The sequence below is a fragment of the Panicum virgatum genome, chromosome 7N (assembly GCF_016808335.1).
Source record: "Panicum virgatum strain AP13 chromosome 7N, P.virgatum_v5, whole genome shotgun sequence".
NCBI lineage: Eukaryota > Viridiplantae > Streptophyta > Magnoliopsida > Poales > Poaceae > Panicum > Panicum virgatum.
In genome coordinates this window covers 45,644,783-45,669,663 of record NC_053151.1, presented here as the reverse complement: position 1 = coordinate 45,669,663, position 24,881 = coordinate 45,644,783, and the positions used below count along the sequence as shown (strand labels likewise).

At 51.6% G+C, this 24,881-nt stretch overlaps 3 protein-coding genes across 3 annotated transcripts; 2 read left to right on the top strand and 1 right to left on the bottom strand.

Annotated features, from left to right (window-relative positions):
- Positions 1–6,998: 6,998 nt before the first annotated feature.
- LOC120683325 (auxin-responsive protein SAUR71-like) lies at positions 6,999–7,792 on the bottom strand. The gene has a single exon (XM_039965399.1). It carries the CDS (start codon positions 7,656–7,658, stop codon positions 7,311–7,313), a length of 348 nt encoding a protein of 115 aa, XP_039821333.1. The 5' UTR covers positions 7,659–7,792; the 3' UTR covers positions 6,999–7,310.
- Positions 7,793–16,409: 8,617 nt separating this feature from the next.
- Positions 16,410–17,214, top strand: LOC120680510 (auxin-responsive protein SAUR71-like). The gene has a single exon (XM_039962003.1). The coding sequence runs from the start codon at positions 16,603–16,605 to the stop codon at positions 16,966–16,968; it is 366 nt and encodes a 121-aa protein (XP_039817937.1). The 5' UTR covers positions 16,410–16,602; the 3' UTR covers positions 16,969–17,214.
- Positions 17,215–18,825: 1,611 nt separating this feature from the next.
- Positions 18,826–21,427, top strand: LOC120683301 (multiple organellar RNA editing factor 3, mitochondrial-like). The gene is made up of 4 exons (XM_039965372.1): positions 18,826–19,274; positions 20,503–20,600; positions 20,723–20,788; positions 20,961–21,427. Exons 1-4 carry the CDS (start codon positions 18,919–18,921, stop codon positions 21,200–21,202), a joined length of 762 nt encoding a protein of 253 aa, XP_039821306.1. The 5' UTR covers positions 18,826–18,918; the 3' UTR covers positions 21,203–21,427.
- The last annotated feature ends 3,454 nt before the right edge of the window (positions 21,428–24,881 follow it).

The window sequence follows — 24,881 nt, the reverse complement described above, 5'->3', positions numbered from 1 at the left end:
CCGTTCCAGGGTCCGGGAGGGGGGCCTCGTCCTCAGCTCCAGCCGGCGGTCATGTTCACCGGTGCTGCACCCCTCTCCGCGCCGTACTGGACCCCGCACGTTCAGCCCAGCCAGCAGCCGACCTGGCCTGGGGGTGGGACCAGACCGCTCCTTCAGCACCATAGGACTGACGCCGCCGGTCAGCACCAAGTGGATCGCCGACTCGGGTGCCTCGTTCCACACCACTCCTGATGCCGGTATCCTCTCTTCTGTCCGACCCCCACACCCCTCTTGTCCTTCTTCTATCATGGTTGGTGATGGGTCTTGCCTTCCTGTTAGCGCCGTGGGTTCTGCTCCTCGTCTTCCTAATGTTCATGTTGCTCCTCAAATGGTTCACAACCTTCTTTCCATTCGCCAGTTTACTGCTGACAACTCATGTTCTATCGAATTTGACTCTTCTGGTCTTACTGTGAAGGATTCGGCTTCCCGGCGTCCGCTCCTCAGATGTGACAGCCCGGGGCCCATTACACTCTTCGGCTTCCTGCTTCCGTTGCTCCGTCTTCGACTTCTTCGTCTATTGTTTTTGTCGTGACGCCTTCTTCCACCACCTGGCACCGCCGGCTTGGTCACCCTGGCCACGACGTTTTGGCTCAGCTCCGTCGTAGTGCCGATGTTCCATGTACTAGGGCTCCTGCTGAGCACCTCTGTCATGCGTGCCTGTTAGGTCGTCATATTAGACTTCTGTTTTCTTCTTCGCGTGCTGCGCATGCTTTTGATCTTATTTATTGTGACCTGTGGACATCTCCTGTACTCAGTATGTTTGGCTATAAATATTATCTGGTGATTGTTGATTTTTCTCATTACTTTTGGACCTTTCCTTTACGCGCCAAGTCTGAGACCTTCCCCACTCTCCTCCACTTCTTTGCCTGGGTGTCCACTCAGTTCGGCCTCACTGTTAAGGCCATCCAGTGTGACAATGGGCGGGAGTTCGATAACTCCACCTCCCGTTCCTTCTTCCTCTCTCAGTGTGTTCAGCTGCATATGTTTTGTCCGTATACCTCTCCTCAGAACGACAAGGCTGAGCGGATGATTCGCACGACGAACGACGTCGTGCGCATCCTTCTGATCCAGGCCTCTCTGCCCCCGCGCTTCTGGGCTGAGAGCCTCCACACCGCCACCTACCTGCTCAACCGTCTTCCGTCCACTGCTTCTTTTGCTCCCACTCCACACCACGCTCTCTTCGGTACCTCTCCTTGCTACGACCACCTTCGGGTCTTCGGGTGTGCGTGTTACCCTAACACCTCCGCCACCGCTTCTCACAAGCTGGCGCCCCGCTCGACTCGTTGTGTGTTCCTCGGTTACTCCCCTGACCACAAGGGGTACCGATGCTTTGACCTCACTTCTAGCCGCGTTCTGATCTCTCGACACGTCGTCTTTGACGAGTCGGATTTCCCCTACTCCACCTCCTCCACTCCTTCTCCTGACCCCGAGCTGGAGTCTCTGTTTCCGACTGACCCGGTGGTTCAGCCACCGTTATCTGTTTATCCTTTCCCTGCAGGTTTTCCCGACGCACTGGCACCGCTTCCGGTGATCCCTGCTGCGCCAAGCGCAGCCCCGGTACCCGCGGTCGCGCCACGCGCGGCCCCCAGACCTCCGGTCGTGCCGCGCGCAGATCCGGTGTCTCCCGCTGCGCCACGTGTGGCCCCGGTGCCCTCCCCTGCACCTGCACGGTACGCTCAGCCGGTGCAGGTGTACCGGCGCCGTTCGACACCGACACCGGCGCCGACACCGGCGCCGCCTCCTGCTCCGGAGGCTCCTACGACGCCTACACCGGAGCCGTTGCCGCCGCCGCCTCCTCCGGCCCCCTCTCGAGCCGAGCCGGAGGTGTACCACCCGCCAGTCATCCATTGTGATCATCGGTATATCCATTCCATGGTGACTCGGCGGATGGCGTCTCAGGCCGCGACTCTCTCCGCCACCGAGGAAGAGCCACGGGTTTCTCTGGTACCCTCCTCTGTCCGCGACGCCTTGGCGGATCCTCACTGGCGTCGCACGATGGAAGAGGAGTACGCGGTTCTTCTTGCCAACCAGACATGGGACCTCGTGCCGCGTTCGTCTGGGTGCAATGTGGTGACTGGCAAGTGGATCTGGATGCATAAGCGTCGGGCTGATGGCACACTAGAGCGCTACAAGGCTCGCTGGGTTCTCCGGGGTTCACACAGCGACCTGGTGTGGACTATGATGAGACCTTCAGCCCAATGGTGAAGCCTGCTACTGTGCGCACGGTCCTCTCGCTTGCGCTCTCACGCTCTTGGCCTGTGCACCAGCTGGACGTGAAGAATGCGTTTCTTCACGTCACTCTGTCAAAGACTGTCTACTGCTCTCTGCCAGCGGGATTTGTGGACTCGAGTCGTCCAGATATGGTCTGCCGACTCAACAAGTATCTCTATGGTCTGAAGCAGGCTCCTCGGGCTTGGTACTGTCGGTTCGCCACGTTCTTACTGACATTGGAGTTCACCGAGGCAAGTCTGACACGTCTCTCTTCATCTACCACCGTGGAGATGAGACTGCATATCTGTTACTCTATATCGATGACATTGTGCTTACAGCCTCCAGTCAGCAGTTGCTTCAGAGTGTCATCTCCTCTCTGCAGCAGGAGTTTGCTATGAAGGATCTGGGTAAGCTCCACCACTTCTTGGGCGTCACTGTTGAGCCTTGCCCGTCTGGTCTTCTCCTTCACCAGCGGCAGTATGCACTCGATATTCTGGAGCGGGCTGGGATGACTGATTGCAAGTCCTGCTCCACTTCTGTCGACACTCAGGCGAAGCTGTCTGTTGATCTGGGTGATCCGGTGGCTGATCCTACTGCCTATCGGAGTCTGGCTGGTGCTTTGCAATACCTCACCTTCACCAGGACGGACCTCACCTACGCTGTTCAGCAGGTCTGTCTCCATATGCATGATCCTCAGGAGTCACACTTTACTGCGCTGAAGCGTCTCCTCCGCTATGTCCGTGGCACTGTGGACCTCGGCCTGGTGCTTCACCGCTCGTCCTCTGCTGAGCTGGTGGTCTACACCGACGCTGACTGGGCTGGCTGCCCGGACACTCGTCGCTCCACTTCCGGCTACGTCGTCTTTCTGGGCGGCAACCTGGTTTCCTGGTCGTCCAAGCGGCAGCCGGTTGTCTCCCGTTCCAGTGCTGAGGCGGAGTACCGGGCAGTCGCTAACGGCGTGGCGGAGGCGTCCTGGCTCCGACAGCTCTTGGCGGAGCTCCACAGCCCGCTTGCCAAGAGCACGCTCGTCTACTACGACAACGTCAGCACCGTGTATCTCTCCACCAACCCCGTCCAGCATCAGCAGACGAAGCATGTGGAGAACGACCTACACTTCGTGCGCGATAGAGTCGCCATCGGCGATGTTCGGGTACTCCATATCCCGACTACCTCTCAATTTGCTGACATCTTCACCAAGGGATTGCCCTCCTCGACTTTTTCGGAGTTTCGCTCCAGCCTCAACGTAGCCGATGGCTAGTTGTGGCTGCAGGGGGTATTTACCCTTTGTACTCTATTTGTACTCACTTCTTGTCCAGTCTTGAACACCGCTGCGCCGGTAGTTTAGACTGGGGGGTTGGTGTATATGTGAGCCCATGTATAGAGGCACATCTAGAGACTCATGTATAAGATCTATATATCCCACCCTTCTAGGGTTTGGAGAAATACAAGCTATTATTCTCTCCATCACATTTGAATGCCGAGTACTGAAATAACTTTGTTTCTCATGATCACAAAACAAGGTGCACTTGGCTTGGCAAAGAGGTGTCGTGTCATTTGGTGGTTTTTTTTTGGGTGAAGTTTGAAGAAAACCATCTTGATGTTCAAGCTGCTGGCAAAGAGCTCTGTTTTGTCTAATCATCATACCATGACTGGTACTGTCTCCCCCAACTGAAAACGATCGACCCGTTAAGATCAGGCTCTTTACTTCTCTGGCTGTGTGTAGACATTTTGATGGCACGTTTGAGGTATTGTAACCACCACTCATCCTGCTGGCAAACCAAGCTCGAGTCAGCCCGTCAAGTCAACACATTTTTATATAAGAAAAAAAGAAAAAAAAATAACGTTCTCCAGTGACCTCATTCTCCGTGACTTGCCAGCATCTTGGGTTGACAATTGTGCAAGCCAAGCTCCACTAGCACTACCACCGCATGCAAGCTTTTAGCTTCCACAAATTTTCGTGTGCTACAGTAACTTCGAATGTTTAACCACTAATTAGAAGTGTTAAATGTGGATAACTGACAAAACCCATTCCACGACCCCCGGGAAAAATCGCGAGACGAATCTAATGAACCTAATTATGTAATGATTAGACAATATTGTGCTACAGTAATCAATCTCTAATGATGGATTAATTAGGCTTAATAGATTTGTCTCGCGATTTTTCGTCCATCCATGTAATTAGATTTACAATTAGATCATGTTTAGCCTTTCTAATCTTCGATTGAAAATTACTACAGTAATTTTTTCCAAAAAATTTTAGAAACTAAACGCGCCCGAAGAGCCAGAACGCCCGGGCTGTCTCGTCAACCCTCGGGGCGCGACCGAGACCGGGCACTACAGCGCGCGCGTCTCGTAAACGCCGGCGCCAATCATTCGCTGAGCTGGAGCTAGTAGCCTGTGTGAACGGCGCCGATGATTATTCATATACTCCCTCCGGGTTAATATTAGAAGTCGTTCTGCGCTCCGTCGGCCAGAGCAGATTAGTAGTCGTCCTGTGGCATGGCGTGGGTCTTGGACTTCTTTGCCCCTGAGTAATGGCACTACAGCGGGACCGAGCCGTAGCTCGGGTGGCGAGACCTCCGGGTGTGGAGGCCGCCGGTCACGGTTCGAGCGCGCTCGAACTCGTGATATTCCCACCGGAACAGTAGTTCCCTGTTGTATAGTCTCCGTTTGGATGGATTCCAAGCGTTTGCCTCTCACGCGTGGTGCCACAAAGGGAGTGCAACGCGCCCGTTGCCTACGGAGCCTTGGAGGTTTCTGGTGATTCCCAGAAGGACGCGGTCTTCATATCTGTGTGTAGTTGTAGGTCTGCTTGTACACGTGTGGTGTGAGTGTGGTGTGCGTGTGTAGGGTGGTGCGTGCGTGTATGAACAGATGCTACAGCTGTACCCAGATGAGAGGCGTTCAAAAAAAAAGGCACTACAGCGCATGCAAAAAACATAACGCCGTAGGGGATCGAACCAGCGCCGCATTGGTCCCCGCGCAACAGGCTGGACTAGCCAATCCAACGTTGGTTTGTTCCTCGTATGAAAGATACCACAATTGCATTTAATAGGGGTAGACAGGGAAAACTTATCTGACTCTTTGGTATGCACAATCATGTCCTAAATAACTTCTAAGGGCAGTCCCAATGCAGACTCCACTCGTAGAGTCTAAACCTCAAACACCCTGTTCGCCAGGCTGGAGCTGGAATTGTGTGAGAGAAAAACACTGTTGCCTGGCTGGTGGCTGGAGGCTGGAGCTGGAGTTGTGTGAGAAGGAAATACTATAGGGCTGGAGCAGCCTCCACCAGCCGAACGGGGTGAAAGACTCCATCACAAGAAACTATACTTTCCAATGCAAAGTGTGTTACTTTGATTTATATGGCCTCCATGTCTCTCACATTTATTCTTGATTTGTGTGAAGACTTAGAGTCTCTCTCTAATAAATATACTGTTACATCAGTAAAACACAATAAATAAGAGGCTTAGACTCTACGAGTGGAGTCTGCATTGGGACTGCCCTAATACCAGCACGGAGGGAGTAGTTATTACTGACGCCAACTCTGAATTTTGATGGTTGCCTCGCCACAGCGACCGGGGGAGTAGCCGTCGTGTCGGCGCCGCACGGCGACCTCCTCTTCCCCCGGCCGCCGGCCGGCTGGATGGCTTGTCAAACACCTCATGCTACCATCATCCATGCCCTAGGGCACGCACTCCCTGATGCTTCGATTTCGATTGCCAGGTGTGCAGTCAGCTACTAGCGATAACCACTATACAATACGCCCCCCTGTTGATCCTGGGACCATCGGATCTGCTTGTTTAGTTGTTTAGCGTGGCCACGTTGAAGCAGCAGTTGTGTAATGCGCAGTCCCCATGCCGTCGGCGATGGCGATGGCGATGCTTGATGCATTGACTAACGCGCACTGTAACTACTTTCACTTTCTTTTGTTTTTTTTTGAAAATGAATACTCCGTCAATCACTTTCTCTTTCACTTGATCAGATAAGAGCATGTCCAGCAGTTCCCCAATAATTTGTTCCCAATAACTAGTATTGAGAGATGTTCCAATAGTAACTTTAAAATTATTGGGGGAGTTACTTTTGCAGTCTCTCAATACTCTTATCACAATACAATAATATATTGGGAGACCATGAAACCTCTCTTTATTTGAGGAGAGATGTGGTGAAATATTGAGACATCTCAATAGTTATTGGAGAAAGAGAGTTGTATTGAGAAACTGCTGGAGCATATTTTTTTTTCCAATAATAGAAGATTATTGAGAAATGGGGACTACTGGAGATGCTCTAAGCACACAGGGTCCCAATCCCGCGTAAGGTCCGCGCTCAATCGGATCCGCGCTCACACGGCCGGCGCTTACGTCGTCAACCACCGACCCCGCCGAGCGAGCGAAAGCATGCGGACGCCGGCGGGCGGCGGCCAAATCACGCGTCAGCCTCCGAGCGCTGGAACCCGGCCGGCCGGCCGGCGTGCTGTGGCGTCCTCGGCGGCGGTCGAGTCTGTTGTTGCGTGCGGAGAAACCACCCTGGGAAACGGCGAACGAACGGGCGAATCTCGTCGGCCGGCGCAGAGGCAGAGACGGCAACGACCAACGCGGCCGAATTTTTATTAGCGAGGCAGTCCGCACGGAACCAGAAGCGTTTCCAACGATCCATCCGAACTCACACACGTGAGGATCGGAGCGGAGTGAATGGAGGATGAGCAGCTTTTGGTTGACGACGACAAGCAAACTAGCTGTTCCCTGTTTCAATTGAACACACTTGCTGCAATCTCATCCTAAAAGAACGGAAAAAGTTTATCGCTAAAACATCATAGAGAAATTAAGCTGTTGCCAATATGAACACTTGGAAGTTCATCATCATCGTCTAAAACTAGAATAGTAAAATGAGGAAGCACTCATGCTTGTTTGCATCCTGGCCTAGGCCTACTCTCCATGTTTATGCAAGTGAGGTTGCTGATCGATCGAGTGGATCACTGCACAGGTCGACGGCACTATATATATAACCACGTAGACATGCCGCGCGCGTGCACACGACACGACTCGCCGGGGTCTGTCTCCTCTCTACCGCCGCCTGGTGGTGCACCGGTGGCTGTCGGCGGCGACGGCGCGCCGGAACTCGTCGGCGGCGCAGGGGATCCGCAGCACGCCCTTCTGGCCGTACCCGAACTCCCGCTCCGCCATCTCCAGCAGCGCCCGCACGCACGGCTGCGCCAGCGCGCGCACCTCCACCACCACCCGCTCCTCCGGCTCCTCCTCCCCGCCCACCACCACCGCCACGCACCCCCGCGGCACGCACCCTCCTCCCCCGCCTCCCTCCTGGTCCTGCTGCTGGTGCTGGATCAGCCGCTCCCGCATCTCCTCCCTGCCGCCGCCTCTGCCGAAGCCGCAGCCCTTCCGCTTCCACTTCATGCTGCCTGCCCTGCCGGCCGCTGGAGAGGGATCGGACGAGCACGATCGACCGGACTGTGTCGCGGGGTGGATGGCGACCTGACCGCCGGTCGGCAAGAGGAATCGCCTGGCGTGCGCTCGCAGTCGCAGCAGGATGTGTGCCACCGATACGATTCAAGGGTGGGGGTGGGAATATATAGGGGGTGAAGGGTCAACGCGTGTGGCGATAGGAATGTCCGGTGATTGGGACATCACGAACGCTCGTGTCGCCCAACTCCAATCCTTGACCCGTGTTTTTTTTTGAAGATTACTTGACCCGTGTTCCGTTCCGTTGACAGGGGAAGGAAGAACACACAGGCCTCTGACCGGCCGGTCGGATCCGGCCCAACCCAGTTGCCACGGCACCCGTTTTCTTTGCAGCTACTTAGTGATTACTGATTAGTATACTACTTGGTAGTAGTTTAGTACTCTGCGTCAATGTATGTGTGTTATAAAAAGTTAAGTGGTGTTATACCCTTGAGAAGGAGAAAGGAAAAAGGTACTCCCTCCGTTTTTTTATATGTCACCGTCGATTTTTTTTTCAATTTTGACCAACATTAATTAATTAATTAGTTAAATGAAGTGAAATGAGTACTTTTACGTCTATTATCAAGAGTTTCTTGAATCTAACTTGAAGATTTGACTATTTGCATAAATATTTATAGAAAAAACGAATAGTCAAACGAAGAAAAAAATCAATGGTGTCATATATTTAAGAACAAAGGGAGTAGTAAAAACTTACCCGCAAAAAGAAGAAGAGGTAAAACCAACCGGGCAGTTCGGCCGAGCCGGGTCGAACGGAGGCAGACCGGATGGGAGAGGGTCAACCAGGCCAGCAGAAAAGATTGACGTGGGTCAGGGCAGGCAGCCGCCCAGATGATGCAGCCGTGAACGCGAACCCAATTCAAAACTTGGAACACCTATTGCGAGAGAAACCCGGCCGGCGGTTCTGAGTTCTGACCCGCTCCAGATTCATCACGGCCCATCACCAGAGGGAGAGAGACAGAGCAATTTGTTGTTGCCAAAGAAAGAATCAAGGGAATCGAATCAAGGGAGTATAAACTAATAAAGTAATTAAAGCCCACATTTTGCATGCGTGCGTTATAAAGTAACATTTCTATTAGAGACAAAAGTCTTGTTCTCATGATAGTGTTGGCCATCCAAGACCAACACAACTGGATGTCTTCATTGTGATTGTAGTTTCCTCCCCGCCCTCTGCTACTGCCACTATCTGGGATTGGTGCTTGTGTGAGAACCTCCAGATCGGCTTCAGAGTCTTGTGTCAGCATGTCAACCAATGGCTGAGAACTATCCATTGCGTCCTATAATGGAAGCATAATACATGGAATAGGTTACTACTTACTGAGAACTGTCCATTGGGTACATGACATTAGGTTTATAGTAGCAGTGAGTCAAACATGATTATTAGATCAAGGAATAACTTTTCAGTCAAATGATTTTTGAGGAAATGAGACTTTCCTCCCTTCATTTTGCAACACTGATTTAGGGTATAATAAAAAATAAACTCAATACAGGTGGAGCCTGTTGAGTAGTAACCCACTATGAATACACTTTACATTATCTTTTCTATATTCTGGTATCACTATGAGTGTCTAAAAGGTTAGTTTAATTTTCTATTTTTCTGTTTTCAACTCTTTACAGGTAATTACTTATGTTTTGACAAGGCCTGGAAGGGAGTTGTTATTTACAGTTGTCTCGCTGGATGAAAAGTACAAAGCCAAGGTAAAATTTATGCTCCTTTCCCTAATTTGACCTTGATGATCAATGACAAATGGGAGCACCATGATTTGGCACTCCATAGAAAACGTTCTGTATCTCATTTACGTTGTTCTGAGTTCCTTTTGGAGAGGTTGGATATTATTATTTGAAGTAAAATGGTAATGACATTTTGCATACAGAGCCATATCTCTTGAAAAATGAAGTTTCTAAACGAAAGCTAATTCAAGGATCTAACATTTGCAGTTAAAAGATCAATGGCATTCTAAAACATGATAACTAAATGATATATCACCAATCAATGCGTGTCTGGTTAAAGCAAACAATATCAAAGAACTAGGTGGAGTTGCTACTACCAGCATGGTGTTGTCGGCAGTCAGGGTAGGGCTTCAGTCATACAATGGCATCGAGGAGGAGCTGAAGTAGTCGCCGTCGTCCTAGAGTGAAGTCGTTGAGGCGGCTCTTCGGGTGTCCGAGGCGGTGGCGGCGGCTTCCCTTGACGTCTTCTGGACTTGGTGCGACGGAAGCTGTGCCGGCTCGGAGAAGCTTGGCGTTTGGGCCTTCCTGCCGGCGCCGGTGAAGGCAGAGCCGCGATATGGTTCATGGCGCAGGGGAGCGGGCAGGAGGGGGCCGGGTGGAGGTGATTGGAAGAGATGGCGAGGTAGCAAGGCACCGGGTGCGTCGGGGACCTGGCGTGGCCGGACGCCGCCGGGATCGACCCGGCGTCGTGGTTCTGGCGAGGTAGGACGCCGCCAGGATGAGGACCTGCCGGCCGTGTGGGTGCCACAAATGTTGACCGGCGTTTCTTGGATGCCGAGGGAGGCGCGGCCGGCCGGGGAGGGCGCCCGTCGCCAGAGATGCCGCGAGGCAGCGGCGCCTTGTCCAGGCGCGGCGGCGGCCTGGTCCGGCTCGGCCCGTCGCCGTCGGTGCCCCAAGCCGGCCGTCCGTCCCCCAGATGGGCAGATCCGTTCACGGCGGGAAGTCTACCGGCGGCGGGCGAGGATCTCCGGCGACGGCGAGGCTGGATGGTGGCGGCGGTGGCCGGCGCACGAGGGACGGATCGAGCGAGTGAGAGCGAACGGCGCTGCGTCGCAGGAGAAAGAGGAAAAAATAGATGTGGGACCCACGTGTCGGGTGGAAATAGAGGGCCTTCAATTCTAGGGCCCTGGACCAAAATTTGATGGACTCCACAAAATAGTAGCCCGTTTAGAGGCCCGGCTGGAGTTGTTTTAAGGGCCGGCTGGAGATGGTCTTATCCCCGTTCCGTCAGTAATTCTCAGTCAGAGCAGATAGCACGTGGCCAAAGCCGGGTTAAGAGATTCGTGATCGTTCAGCAACTTTTTCACGGCGGCGAGAAATTCTGCAGGCTCCATTCTCCTTGTGCATTCTCGGCCACGAGCCGAAACCAAAGTTGGCGATCGGATTTGCGCTTGCTTAACCCCTTCTCGATTCAAACTTTGACGTCGATGCCCATATCCGGAGCCGGCTGAATTCCTGGTGATCAGGCCGGCTGCATTCTGAGATTGTCTGCCCGACCTCGAGTGTGAATCCTTTCCAAATCCCAACGATCAGCCGCCGCGGATTCTATGCCGATCAGATCAGCAACAGGTCCCCTTCCCGCTGGTGATTCAATCAATGATTGAATGCAAGCAAAGATCTTCCGTCTGACGAGACAAACGTACGCCTTTCTGAATCTGCCAAGTACTCGATTCAGCGTCCAGGTTCGCTCGTCGTTCTGAACGCTCGAGCCTTTCCAAATCCCAACGACGAGATCGAGACCAAATAAAGCAAGCCGGCGGGCCGGATTCGCCCCGCGTTGTCCTTTCCGAATCATGGTTTCATACTTTCATTCACGGCGACGCCCTGCTATCGAATTCTCGAGCGTCAAGACTTTCCAAATTAAATCCCGACGATGAAACGCCACGGATTCTGCGCCGATGGACAGTTTTCTCTTCTGTTTCCGCGCGCCGCCGCCTCCTCCCGGGTTTAGTAATTGAATCCAAAATCTCCTTTTGATCCAAGGATCAGGTCAGGAAATTTTCACCTCTTTTTTTAAATATTAGGAAATTTTCACCTCCAGATAAAAAGTGTCGTGGTATGGCAAACCATAGTCGGGTGGCGGAATGCACCCGCCTCAGCTCAGAGGGTGAGTACTCGGGGGTTAGCTAGGTCTAGTTCGGTTTCGGAGGAAGAACACAATGAACACAGCAGCTTAGAGTGGTTCGGGCCGCCGTAGCATAACATCCTACGTCCACTGTGTGTTGTATTGCCTCAAGACTGAAGAGCTTGGAGCTGAGTCCAGCGTGCGTCTGCGTGTGCTCTAGCCTCAAGAGAATCTGAGAGATCTGTGTTCTAGCGGACGTGCTCTCCCTTTTATATGTCCAAGAGGAGCACGTACACTGAGCGGGGCCCCGACATGTGGACCCGGCGATGTATTATAAACTACACTTTGGCCTTCAATGTCTCAGATCCGGAGATCTTGTCGTCGGCTTCTGTGCGTAGCTTCTGACCAGGGATGATCTTGAGCTGTCTTGTCAGAGTAGAGTCTAGCCTCTGCAGCCGTGCATCGAGGTCATGATGAAGCGCCGAACTACTGACTCAGTCACTGTAGCAGCGTGCACTGTTGCTCCAGTCAGTAGCTGGTCATCATGACTCGTCGCTCATGCGCGCGGCGCTGAGTCTTTAATGCTTGCCTTGGTAACTGACGAGCCGCCTCGGTAACTGGCGATCCACAGTGTGGACTGACAAAAGCTGCCCCATGCCCAGAGGCAGCAGAGCCCGCCTCAACCACTCGCACTTTAATGCGGGTGGGTGAGGGAGCTTCCAGCGGAAGGCTTGCGCCCGCGCCCGCGTCTGTGTGACACGTGGCGGCTCCGGACCGCTCCCGAGCAGCTAGCTGAGCCGAGAGCTCACGGGGGTCCGGATAGGCACATGGAGGTCCCGGACCCATCTGTGGGAGTCCGGATGGCACGTGGAGTCCCGTACCCATCTGCGGGAGTCCGCGACCACAGGTGCTGAGCATTTCCTCATTTGGGACACGTGGTGACACCGAACCCGTCCCCGAGCGGGAAGCGGGTCCGGGACCGTTGGTCCGGTGAGATGGAGTCGGACTCTAGGGGTCCGGCTGCTCAGCTCCTTAGGGCGTAATTACGGATAACTACGCGAGTCTTGGCACAGTAGGAGTGGGTACCCTAGTTGCAGGCTACCGACAAAAAGGAAGGTGTCAAACAAGATCTTCTCATCTGACGAAAGAATTGGAATCTACAAAAAGGAAGGTGTCAAACAAGATCTTCTCGTCTGACGAAAGAATTGGAATCTACCTGGACCGCGACACCCGACTGAAACCAGGGAAATTCCATCGTCTCCTACTCTCCTCCTCGCCAACTTATTAACGTGTATCCTTCATCGGCAAAATTAAAAAAAAGAAGAGCGAATGTCTTTTTCTCGGGCAACCAGTCTCGATCACTGCTGCTACACGCAGCAGCCAAAGCCAGCTGAGGTCCAGCAGGCAGGCTCTGGAGTGAGTGATCGTCCAAGCGCGGACTACCTCCCTATCAACCCCGTTGAAATCCGTGGCAGCGCATGCCGGGATAATTGACTCGAACGCGTGCTGACCTGAGGGTTGACCTTGAGCCCGTAGTGAGTGTCAGCAATGGGGGCATCGATCCGTTCATGCATGCAAGAAGGCTCTCGAGCAGGACGGCGACGGCCTTGACGACGAGCGCAAGTGGAGAGTGTGCGCTGTTGCGTGACAGCGAGCCGCTGGGTTTCCCTTCCCCTTGTTGTAAGAAATTTGTGCTTTTCAGACGTCCCACATTTCAGATAAGGAAGGAGGAAGAAACAATCTCCTTCAGCTTATCTTTTTTTTTCTTTTTTGAGTGGCCCAGCTGCTTATCTGGCCCAACCCACTGTTCTCAGATGGGCCGTAGGTGGCAGGATGCTATATGAGCCCATGAGAGAATTTTCTGGGTTGGGCCGAGCCCATGCTAACCCAGGGATCGATCATCTCTCTCGAGCAATTTTTCTCCTTCGAACGGAGTTGGGCTCTGCGGCCCCATGGCCTCGTATGGTGGGCCCGCCCATGGACGTCTTAAAACATTTTCTGTTGGGCCCAGCACGCCGCACCAACTAAACCAAACATCATGGAGGCTGGCTGGTCAAAGCTCTACAGGCCAGGGTATACTAGCAAGTAGGAGTACAACCACTCCCTCGCCAGTCTCCACCCCCACGACCACGAGCTGCCGCGCACCAGCAGCAGGAGCATGTGACGTGATCCCAAACTTCCCCGATCCACCCACCCCGAGCGCCGCCTAGCACCCATTCCGTACGCTCCATCGACCGGCCAGTACGGAGGGGAGGGCCGTACGGCATCCAGCCCTCCCTCCTCCTTTCCCCCCCGAGGCGCGGCGGGTCGCTCGCCCGCCAGCACGCACCCCTCGCCCTGGCTCCCTCCCTCCCTCCCGCGCCTTCCTCGTTGCCTGGCCACACGCACGGCCTTTGCGTTCCCGGCCCGTACGGAATCGGCTGGGCTTTTCTCTCAGCTTGGTCTCGCACATGGCGTCTCATGCTGCGGCAGGTAACGCATGCATGCATGCATGCTCCCTACAACTACAAGCCGTGTGGTTCGCGTCGCGTGGCCGCGCGTACGGCCGGCCTCGTTTCGTGCACGGAATCGCTTTCGTTTGCTGCCCCGATATCCCTCGTGAGCTGATGATGGTTGGATCATATCATGCGTGCAGTGTTTGATCTATCGGTTCTGGTTGGTCAGGGGACGGTGGAGTATGATCATATATATCGCATGTTAAGGCTCACGGTTAGTGATGAGATCGATTAGGTGCCTGTGGTCCCGGGCTGGTGGAAACTAAACTTGTGCACGCAGGAGATCGCATTGTCATGTCACGTGTCTGTCCGTTTTGTTTTGTGCCTGTTGGTGAGTGCGTGGCCTATGCGTGGTGGGTACAACCACACCGCACTGTGTTCAAAACGTTAGGCATGCACAGAGCTCTCCTGCCCTCCGATCCGGTCCCAGCAAATGCTGCGGGCTGGCTTCCAGATACGTGGAGTGTGGCGTGGGCTCCGAAAGTACGAGAATGCCGCTCCTCTCTCTCAACTGCCTTAATTAGGATTTTTTGTTTGGTTCCCGGCCACACATCGCCACCGCTACAGTATCCGCATCACCGTACCGTTCCACCACGGACGGAACAGTCAATAGAGAACGTGGCGTGGCGTGTTGTGGCCGGGAGCCAAAGACGCCATTAGTCCACTCCATCATTGATTACTTTTGTGCGGGATGCTTCCTCGGCTTTATTGCATTAGGTTTCCTATGTTAATCCTAACTACCTTTAACCAAGTCTATAGAGAAATATAATAACTACTATACCACCCAACATATGCATCATCAGTATGTATTTCATGGTGGTTTCAATAAAATAAATTTACTATTATGAATGTTATTTTTTTTGGATAAAATTGGTCAAAGTCGGCCTTAGGATGGGCAACTACAATACATTTTGACACCAATATAAATATGAAAACTAAAAATATATTTTGACAATAAATTGTTTTTTTTCATCGAGCAACACACCGCTTCTAGTGCTAGAACGAGATAACAGCGGTTGGATATATCTTATAAGTGCTTTAGTTGCATGATAAGCACTATAGCTACCAGGAAGTGAGAAGGACTACAGCGATGTCTGTCTAATATTGTAACGCGTTTACTAATAAACACCAATGTAGGAGTATGTGATGAACAATGACCGCTATAAGTAAACATCAATGAATTCGGAGCTTCTTTGTCCCAGCCACTCTCTCTAAAAAGTCGACGTGGGAAAATATGCATATTACAAAAGGGTTTAGGACTGAAAATCTATACTAATAAATTTCTGGGAGTGAGACTCAAAAAAAAAAAAAAAACCTCGCGACCCTCCAGGCCTCCACCAGACCACCAGAAAGGACCCCACCGGGAAAAGAAAAAATGGGAGCACAGCACCAACAAAAGGCAGCAGCCCTCCGCGTCTCCCTCCGCGAACAGGTACACGCTTGACGCTACATGAGAGGAGACGTCGCCCTGTCGGCAACGCTTTCCATGCCGCGCCTCCACAAGGCTGTTCGGCTCGTTGATAAATAGCGTTAGGTTGTAGAAAAAATAGTATTATATTAGAAGAAATAAATCTAAGACAAACCAAAAATCGATCTGCCGAACAGGCTCCATGTGTGTACTTGCAGCGACCTCCACATTCAGACTCTGTTTGGATCTCAACTTTTTTCAAAAGTCCCTATCACATCAAAAAGAATTTTACTATTTTATAGTATTAAATAAAATCTGTTTATAAATATTTTTTGACAGCTGATGCTACAGTAATCATTAGCTAATGAGCTTAATTAATTCATAATTTGCTATACGGCCGTGGGGCCCACTTTCCGTACCCACCGGCCCCTTCCGTGGTTACGGAACCGTACATGGGCCGCGTACGGAAGGCCACCCCCGCACCAACAGCGCCGGCTCCGGCGCGGGGACCGGGGGGCTCACGTGCCGTCGCCCTCGCGGGACGCGGACGCCACCATTGCGGCGACGGCAACGCCCAGGTCGCTCGCTGGCTGTGCCTCGGCGGCGAGCGCCCATGTGCGGTGCGGCGCGGGACGGCGGGACACGTGTGCTCGTGGCTCTTCGCTTGTGTGACTGGCGAGTCGACCACATGTTGGAGTCCCCATCTCCGGCGAGCCGCGATCCACGTCGGCCGTGCCTGCCGTCGAACCAGCGCACGCCCTCGCGGTGTCGTGTTCGTGTCGGCCGGCGGGCGCCGCGCCGCACGACGCGCCGTGCGCAGCCCGGCACACACGATCCCACCACTCACTCACCACCCCATCTCTCTCTCTCTCCTCGCGCCTCGGGTACTCGCCGTGGTCCTATTCGTACATCTCCCCCGCCGTCCCACCTCCACGTGGGGCCACGGACACTCCTGCCCCACCTGTCGGTGCCACCGGCCCCGGCATCCGGCTATATAGCGGACGCCTGCGCAAGCGCACGGCCCCGCCGTCCTCGCCTCCCCTTCGCACTCGCTCCAGCTCGGCTGCTTCTACTCCGGCACTGCAGCCTGCCTCGCGCCCCCGCCTCGATCTCCGACGTCGCCGCTCGCGCGTCCGTGAGGCCGTGGCCCGTGGGCGAGCGGCGAGCCGCGGGGCCTGGCGCATGACGATGAAGGGGCTGCTCCGGTGCGTGTCGACGGGGGCCTGCAGGGTGACGCCGGGCGCCGTGGCCGAGCCGGCGCCGGCGTGGCACGGGGCCGTGGGGAAGGTGCCGGCGGGGCACGTGCCGGTGGAGGTCGGCGCCGAGGGGGAGGAGACGGAGCGGTTCGTCGTCCCCGCCGAGCTGCTGGGCCGCCCGCCCATCGCCGAGCTGCTCTGCCGCGCCGCGCAGGAGTACGGCTACGCGCGCCGGGGGCCGCTGCGCATCCCGTGCCCCGCGGCCGCCTTCCGCCGCCTCCTCGGCGCACTCGCCGGAGCGGGTGCCGGCGACGGTGGGCTCGCCGTCGCCTACCTCACCGTGGTCGTCTGAGGTCGGAGATCCTCCTAGCGTAGCGGACTAGCGGTTCGATTTCCTTGAGGCGTGGCTGTGCAGGCCACAGGCGTGCGTTGTCGCTGTTAGTGTTTCTTGCTCCACTAGAGGTTCCATTTGCTTCTTCTTTTTCTTTCCTTTTTTGTGTAATAATATGTATGTAAATATGTAAATCCGGATCGACGATATGTTCATTCAGTCATTCTATATACTTGTAGCATAAATCTTCGCCCTTTTCCGTTATCACTTCATCTTTGAGTGGACTGATCTTTTCATCCACAGGCTTGTGTTGTGAGATGAAGAATCCACTCCATCTGGTACTCTGAAAGTCTTTGATATGATTTCCCTTTTTCTGTCAGCTTCTAGTTTTGGCTCGAATACTTCAGTGTTCAGATCGATGACCAAAAAGTCCAACTTCCCAGCTGCAAGCAATGCAAATTTGTCCCATATTTGTGGGCCAACATACATATTCAGGCTCCAGTAACTCCATAAAAGAATGCAAACTTGCTGCCACATTTTGTCAATCTTACAGTATTTCTTTTCCCTATGATATTTGACTCCTTAAGAAAGATATTTTCAGCTACTGCTTTCAATTTGGCACACTTGCTGCCATGTTGCTTCCAACCACTCCTCCAGGACGAAATAAAGAGCACGCACAGAATTCTAGCTATATTTTCTGTCATAAAGACCTCTTCCTCTTTCTACTTGTAAACGAAAATTCGATGCTTTTCGCAAAGAAACAGGCAAATAAAAAAAAATCTGATGCTCCTTTGCCAAATTCAGAGAACAGAATTCCAAGTGGTCCGTTCATTTCTGCACATACACAGAATTCCCAAAAGCGAGGGGCAGAGAATCGGAAGCAAATTAAACGTGTGGAGGGCTGGAGGCGGTGAGGCTGGAATGGAATCGGTAGCAGAAAAATGGAGCCCTCCTCGCTGCCGCTGATCAGTAATCAAACAGCAACTGATCGGTAACAGGCCTGCTTGTTGATGAGATGGAATCGAGCGCGGATATATATGAACAGCCACCCGTCTTGGAGCGAGAGCCATCCAAAGTGAAAGTGGACAGGGGTAGCTGCTAATTCGGATGGAGCATGATTCAAGACGACGGCGCTTTAGGATCGACTTTTCTTTTAGTTTTGCCTGACAAAACTGCTGCTTTTGGGGATGGGACATACTCTATATATTCCAAATTGTAGGATATTTTGTTAAATCTAGATACACGATTTTTGTTACCTATCTAGATTTAGCTTTCGTATAAATGCATAGAAAAAAGATACTCTTAGAGTCCCAAAAATTTGTTCCAAGTTGTAGACCGTTTTGGTAAATCTAGATACACTATTTTTATTACGTATCTAGATTTAGCTTTTATATAAATGCATAGCAGAAAGATACTCTCTCCGTCCAGAAAAAAACAAGTCGCTTTAGGATTCAAAATTTGTCTCCAAAAACAAATTATCTTACCCTATTTAGAAAAGTGTATGTACATGCAAAAATCAATTAGTGCCAAATATGAATAATATATAGGAGCAAACATGATCATTTTATCTTCTTATTAAGTTGCTCTAGAATTTTTATGATAACTTGGTTTTTGGGACGGGGGAAGTATATATCTACATTTATCAAAATAATCTACAATTTGAAATGAAGGAAGTATAAGACGAGCACTTGTTCATGTTATCAAACGACGCTTGCGTTCACCGTCACCGGAGCCGAATCGCCGAGGTCGAACGCGCGAGCGGGCCGGTTTGCGCGAGGCTGCTTGCCTAGGCCGAAATGCTTCGTTGGCCCAGTCCACCCAATCACATTCCATCCAGCCCACTGCCCACCTAATATTGCATTGCTGTCCATTCCGCACCCCTCCTCTCTCGCGCTCGCCCTCGCCCCGCCGCCGCCCTTCGCCGCCGCCTCCATCGGCGCTCCGCACCGAGTCCCTTGCAGCGCCCCAGGCATGGCGGCCGCATCGGCCACCCGCCGCAGCCTCACCGCGCTCCTCGTCTCCTCCTCCCGCGCGCTCCCCCGCCGCCTCGCCCCCCTCGCCGCCGCAGCTGCCTCAGCCCACCTCGCCCCGTGGGCGCTGCTCGCATCGCGCGGAGCCAAGGCCGCTTCGTCCGGTGGGTCCGGGTACTCGCCGCTGAACGACCCCTCGCCGAACTGGAGCAACCGCCCGCCCAAGGAGACGATCCTCCTCGACGGCTGCGACTACGAGCACTGGCTCATCGTCATGGAGTTCCCCACCGACCCCAAGCCAACCGAGGAGGAGATGGTCAAGGCCTACGTCAAGACCCTCACTGCCGTCGTCGGAAGGTATGTGTGTGTACGGGCGCCCGATACATTTTGTTGGAATCACGTTGAACTAACTGAGCCCGTAAATATTCATTCTGTTTATTTGTGCAATCTCGTTGAATTAACTGAATCCGTAAGTGTTCTTGGTGTTCATTATCCGATTGCCATTAGGCTGGGAAAATTCCTGCTAGTTGAATGTTCTAGTGGTTAGTTACATTGTTAGTGACTAGCGAGCATGCTTTCATCCATTTTGGCATATAGAGATGTCCTGTCTAGATTGTTCATGCCTGGAATCTTACAGCAGTGCCTCACATCTTGCTGTTAAAAGCATACGGCCTAATCAGCTTGATGCCCCTTTTCCTACATGTCAAATACAGCCTAGGCATGCTGCCTCATGTGCTTCTGACTGCACTAGATACTAGATAGCATACCATATGACTAGACTACGGATCATTATCAGTGCAGCCTCCAACTCCACTTGGTTACAAGTTTTCCAACACCGTGAGGGTCATAAGTGTACAACCAGAAGCCTTCTTCCCTGTTGGCTTTCCTTCATGGACGTTTAATATCCAGATTTGCGGTTTCATGCTCTAATGCTGAACCTGTGCTCGCAGCTCTTTGCTACTACAATGTCAGAGATTGACCTTTCTTGTTGGTTGATCTTTTAATTGATTGTGCTGAATGCTAATGCTAGTCTTCTATCTGACAATGCTACAGACATTCAGACTGCAACTGTCAGATCAGTTTTCTGGCAGACATACAAATGGGAGATTGGTGTTGATAGATCTTGTGTACAGGTTGCAACTGATAACTGGATATTGGTTTATCTGGCATTGATATCCGGACTATATCATATTTTAAGATGCACTGAATCTTGACTACAACAATTTATTCACTAGTTTGTGAAGCTTTGATTCTTTTCGGTGTCATGCTGGATTGTGGTAGCCCAGCATTGGTTCTTTTCAGGCTGTTTACCATGCATTCATGTTGATGGGTTTCTTCTTTAATAAATTATGACTTGTTGTCATTTGTCTGCTAAGAGGTTATTTTGAATGGCTATAAGAGTATATTCTGGCTCCCTCTTTCTTTCTAATTTATGTATATATATTCTTGTCAACACACTGCCATGGTCTGATAATAAGTTATGAACTTATGATTATTGAACACACTTGTACTCTGAAGATGTATATGTATAGCCCCTTACGTGTCGTCCCAGAACTGAAATGTTGATTGTAATCCTGTTGTGCAGTGAGGAGGAGGCAAAGAAAAAAATATACTCGGTGTGCACTACAACATATACAGGATTTGGTGCATTAATTTCAGAGGAGTTATCATATAAAGTTAAAGGTGAAATTTCAATTGCTCTAATTTATTTTGAAAAGCTCAAATGCTCTAATTTAAAGTAAGATTATTTTGCATAGTGAAGTTTGAGCTAAATTTGTTTTTTCTGATTTTGCTACTTTTTGAAGGATTGCCGGGAGTTCTTTGGGTGTTACCTGATTCATATCTGGATGTTCCTAACAAGGATTACGGAGGTTGGTAATTATTATTTCTTACTTCAGTGAAATTTCATTGGTCATTCTGGATACAGCCTGATCGGCTTTTACTCTCTTGCTCAACATTCATCATACAAGTGAGGTGCCATCTTGTCCCAAACTGTGTGGGTCACTATTGTCTTGTCCTAAGATTAAGTTTACCACTTGGCAGGTGACCTATTCGTAGATGGCAATGTCATACACAGACCTCAGTTCAGATTTACCGAGAGGCAGCAGGTGCGGAGTAGACCTCGTCCTCGCTACGACAGGCGACGGGAGACTGTCCAAGTCGAGCGAAGGGAAACAATGCAAAGAGGCCCTTCGACGCAGCAGCAGAGGCCACCATTTCCGCAGGAGGCCGCTCAGAATCCGCAGCAAGGCTATGGAACCATGCCGCCAGGAGTAGGAAAGTAACTTCATCTTGAGTTTAGGCATGGAGCTGTCTTTGTTAATACAGTGTACTTCTGCCAGACCTTTTTCAAGCTAAATCTCATGACCATATCAATTACTATTCTTGTAGCTTATGACTGGAACATGTAACTTAATGTCACATTGCTGGACACGAAGTAAACCCTTGTAGCCCTATTTTTGGTTCCTGGAGTTATTGGCAGTGTCCGGAGAAGAACCTCCTCTGTATCACTCTTCACACGCGAATATGCCGTTTGTGCTTGCCGTTGCTGGCCTCATGCATAACACATCGTAGCTTGCTACGCCTGGCCAGGCCTTCTGCTTTCTTGGGTTTACCGTATGAAGTTGGCGTGATGAAGGACTCTGCTGGTGCTGGCATCAGCATTCCTCGAACGGAAGCTAGAGCTTGCTTAGGAACCGTCAGCGTGAACATTGGGACGAACAGAGACGCCGCATTGGAAATTCAACAAAGTAGCTGGTATTCGAGGAAAAAAACAAAGTAGCTGGTAAGATTGGGGAGATTAAACGCTCGCGGTTCGTATATAAGCCCAACTTCTGGAGTTGGGGAAAAGTGTGGCGTTTCCTACTAGCGCCTGCGCATGCTCATAGTCTTGGTACTGAACTGCAGCTGCAAAGCATGGCCTCCATCGACCTGTCTAGAGCAGCCGTTGTTGCCCTCTTGTTCGGTCGGATTTCACATGCTTAATTTCTCTTTTTATCTTTTCAAAGTATCCATCGTAACAACATGAACTCTGAATTTTTCTGTTCTTGCGAGTTCTGAATCAGGGCTTCTGGTAGTGGGGGCGGTCGGCGAGGACGAGTGCGGGTTCCTCTGCGTGGACGGGACGTACGTCACGTGTGCCAACTACCCCGGGCAGCAGTTCCCCGGGTGCAGCTGCGAGTGCGGGCCGTCGGATGGCCGGGTCTGCGTCGTCCACAACCCCGACGGCTCCGCCGACGAGGACTGCCCAGAATGAACGACGACCCCATCCATGCAGTCTGCTGGTCCAGTGGTGTCTTGTGTGTTGGATGCATCTACTGTGTTCTAATAAAGTGTTGGAGTTACTACTTGCTAGTTATATTGATTGGTTTTTAGAGGCTAATAATGTTAATTGTAATGAACGCGTAGACGTTCATCAGTTTATAAAGGACTGGGGCAGACATAAAATGCTTATAGCCTCTAAACTTTTTACAGAGCAGAGCTATGTGTACAAAGTTTAATAATAAGGGTCTGATTGGTTGGATGCTAATTTTTACCAAGCCAAAATCATGGCAAGCCAATATATTGGCTTACCAAAATTAGATCATGCCAAAATGTTGGGGAAAAAATTAGGTACTCATTTGGTTTGGTGCTAACCAATAATCTCTTCTCTTGCAAGGTTTCAGAAGTTTCTAGTAACTTACCAAAATTTTGGTTACAATGACCAATTTTAGGCATGAACCAAATGATAGCCAAATCTTTTTGGCATGCCTTGATTTTGACATGGCAAAAATTGGTAGCAAACCAAGCAGGCTCTAAGTCCTAGTAGGCACAAACGGCCCGTGCTTTCTTTGTTTATTCGCAACTAAACTAAGATGGGCTTAGTGCAACCGTTGCTCGTCAAACGTGCTTGGCCCAACGAGCCCAACCCATGCACAACCTCCATTCCAAATTATAGGTCATTTGATTTTTTTACCTCAAGTTTGATCATTTATCTTATACAATAATTTATATAAAATATTATTTATTTTGTTGTAGTTTGCTTTATCAATACAGATTTTTAAAAAATAACTTAAATTTAACTATGTTTATATAAATTTTTTAAAATTTGGTATCAAAACTTGGTGTCAAAAAAGTCAAAGTATCTATAATTTGAAACTAGGGAGTATTATTTATGAAATATAAACTCTAAACTTTATTAAATATAAATTGGTGGAAAAAAATAGAAAAAGAAAAAATCCAAGGGGAGGGGAGGAGAGCAGAGATGGAGGGGAGACGGCGGAGACGAAGGGAGATGAGACGTCTCGTGGGTCCCACCCACAATGGCTCGGTTTATAAAGGAACAAAGCGCGCGCTGGGCGGCTGGTTGGCGGTGGCTGCTCTCCACCTCGCGACGATCACTTCTTCCCCCGACCCACTCCGCTAATGGCCTCGGGCTGCGCGCGCGAGCACCAACTCGCCGTCGTCTCGTCCCCCAAGTCTCCCCGCGCGCGGCGCGATGGAGCTTTCGGCCGCCGCCTCATGCGAGCACTCCCCCTCCGGCCCTCCGGCAATCCCCCCAGGAGTTCCTTGCGTCTCGCGCTTCCGCCACCGCCGCCTCCTTGCCTATCTCTGCGCCTGCAGCTTCGACGACGCCTTCAGATCGTCTTGAGCTTCCATTCTCGGCTTTTCGGTGACGCCTGCCGGGACCGGGTGGCTCACGTTCTCGGCGGATCTGTGCAGGCTGGCTCTCGAGATGGACGTCGTCATCTTCCGCTATTCTGCGTGGACCACGCTCATGAGAGGAGCGGCAGGTGGCTCGACGCCGTCAATTACATCGCCCGCTTCGCACCGTCCAGCCACATCCTCGGCGTGGACGGACTGCTCTTCGTCAACTTCGTCTACATGCATAATGTCCTCGGCAGCATCGTCGCCAGAGAGTAGTACGCCGCTTTCATTGCCACGGATCGGAGGACAAGCTCTACTTCAAAGGAGAACTGAAACGAACCATGTTTCCATAAAGCGAACCCGACTCCTTGTATAGACGTGATAGTCCTTGGATCAGACGCTATCACATACAGAATCATCATTTCAGGCAATATAGAAGTCATACCACTTAGATAATACATTCACGGGTTTAAATTATTACATAGATCCTGAGAGTCTCATAGTTTTCTCCCATTGCAAGCTCGTTGGGCTGAAATTCAGTGCAAACAGAAAAAGCGACAATGGAACTAGTCTTCTGGACCTCCATCTTCGGGACTCCTTTCCCACAAGCAGACTTGAGCGTAGTCCGAGCCTCAATCATACCAACCGTCATCGTTGGTGTCGAACTCCTCCTCGGATCCTGCATCTTGCCAAGCTTCCCCAAGGATGGGATAGGTTCACGTCACCATCCGTATGCAAACTTTGTGGATGCAACGGTATAAAAGTATAGCCAAGGAAAGGCAGGGGTTTCCTATGCACAAAAGTAACTCAATATAAACATAACTCTTCTCATCGCGGGACATTCCGGCATCCCGGACTCCCGAATCCTTCTCTTCTCCACACAACTCACTCATCCAATCGGTACGAGAACTCCCGCTCCTCGTACCTCAGCTGCTCGCCGGCAGGATAACTCGACTATGGGGAGGTAGAAGTTCAGTAACCCTACTCTAGTTAGTGAAGCCGGATCAAGAGTCGTACATATCCGAGTACGCGGCTATACGTATAGTTTTACACCCTGCAGGGTTTGTACACCTGGATCCACTCGAATCGTAGCCAGTTGGGAATAACCCTCCCGGATAACGAGGCACCGGTCTACTGTCACGAAACCAACGGCTACGGCCACCATCCTGCTTTTCCGGGTCTGGGTACGATCTCCCACGAGAGATCGTCCCGGGACTGTGAAGCTTCTCCCTGCTATATCGGGGTTCGCGAGGGCCAACACCCCTTCACGCCAGCACTGGCCCTCCCCTTGCACTGATATCTATCCTCCTGCAGGTTTGGTGCCGCGCATAGCTAGCT

Coding starts and splice junctions, on each gene's coding strand:
- LOC120683325 (XM_039965399.1), bottom strand. CDS start 7,658: ATGAAGTGGAAGCGGAAGGGCTGCGGCTTCGGCAGAGGCGGCGGCAGG.
- LOC120680510 (XM_039962003.1), top strand. CDS start 16,603: ATGACGATGAAGGGGCTGCTCCGGTGCGTGTCGACGGGGGCCTGCAGG.
- LOC120683301 (XM_039965372.1), top strand. CDS start 18,919: ATGGCGGCCGCATCGGCCACCCGCCGCAGCCTCACCGCGCTCCTCGTC. Junction 19,275..20,502: donor CTCACTGCCGTCGTCGGAAG/GTATGTGTGTGT, acceptor CCTGTTGTGCAG/TGAGGAGGAGGCAAAGAAAA. Junction 20,789..20,960: donor TCCTAACAAGGATTACGGAG/GTTGGTAATTAT, acceptor ACCACTTGGCAG/GTGACCTATTCGTAGATGGC.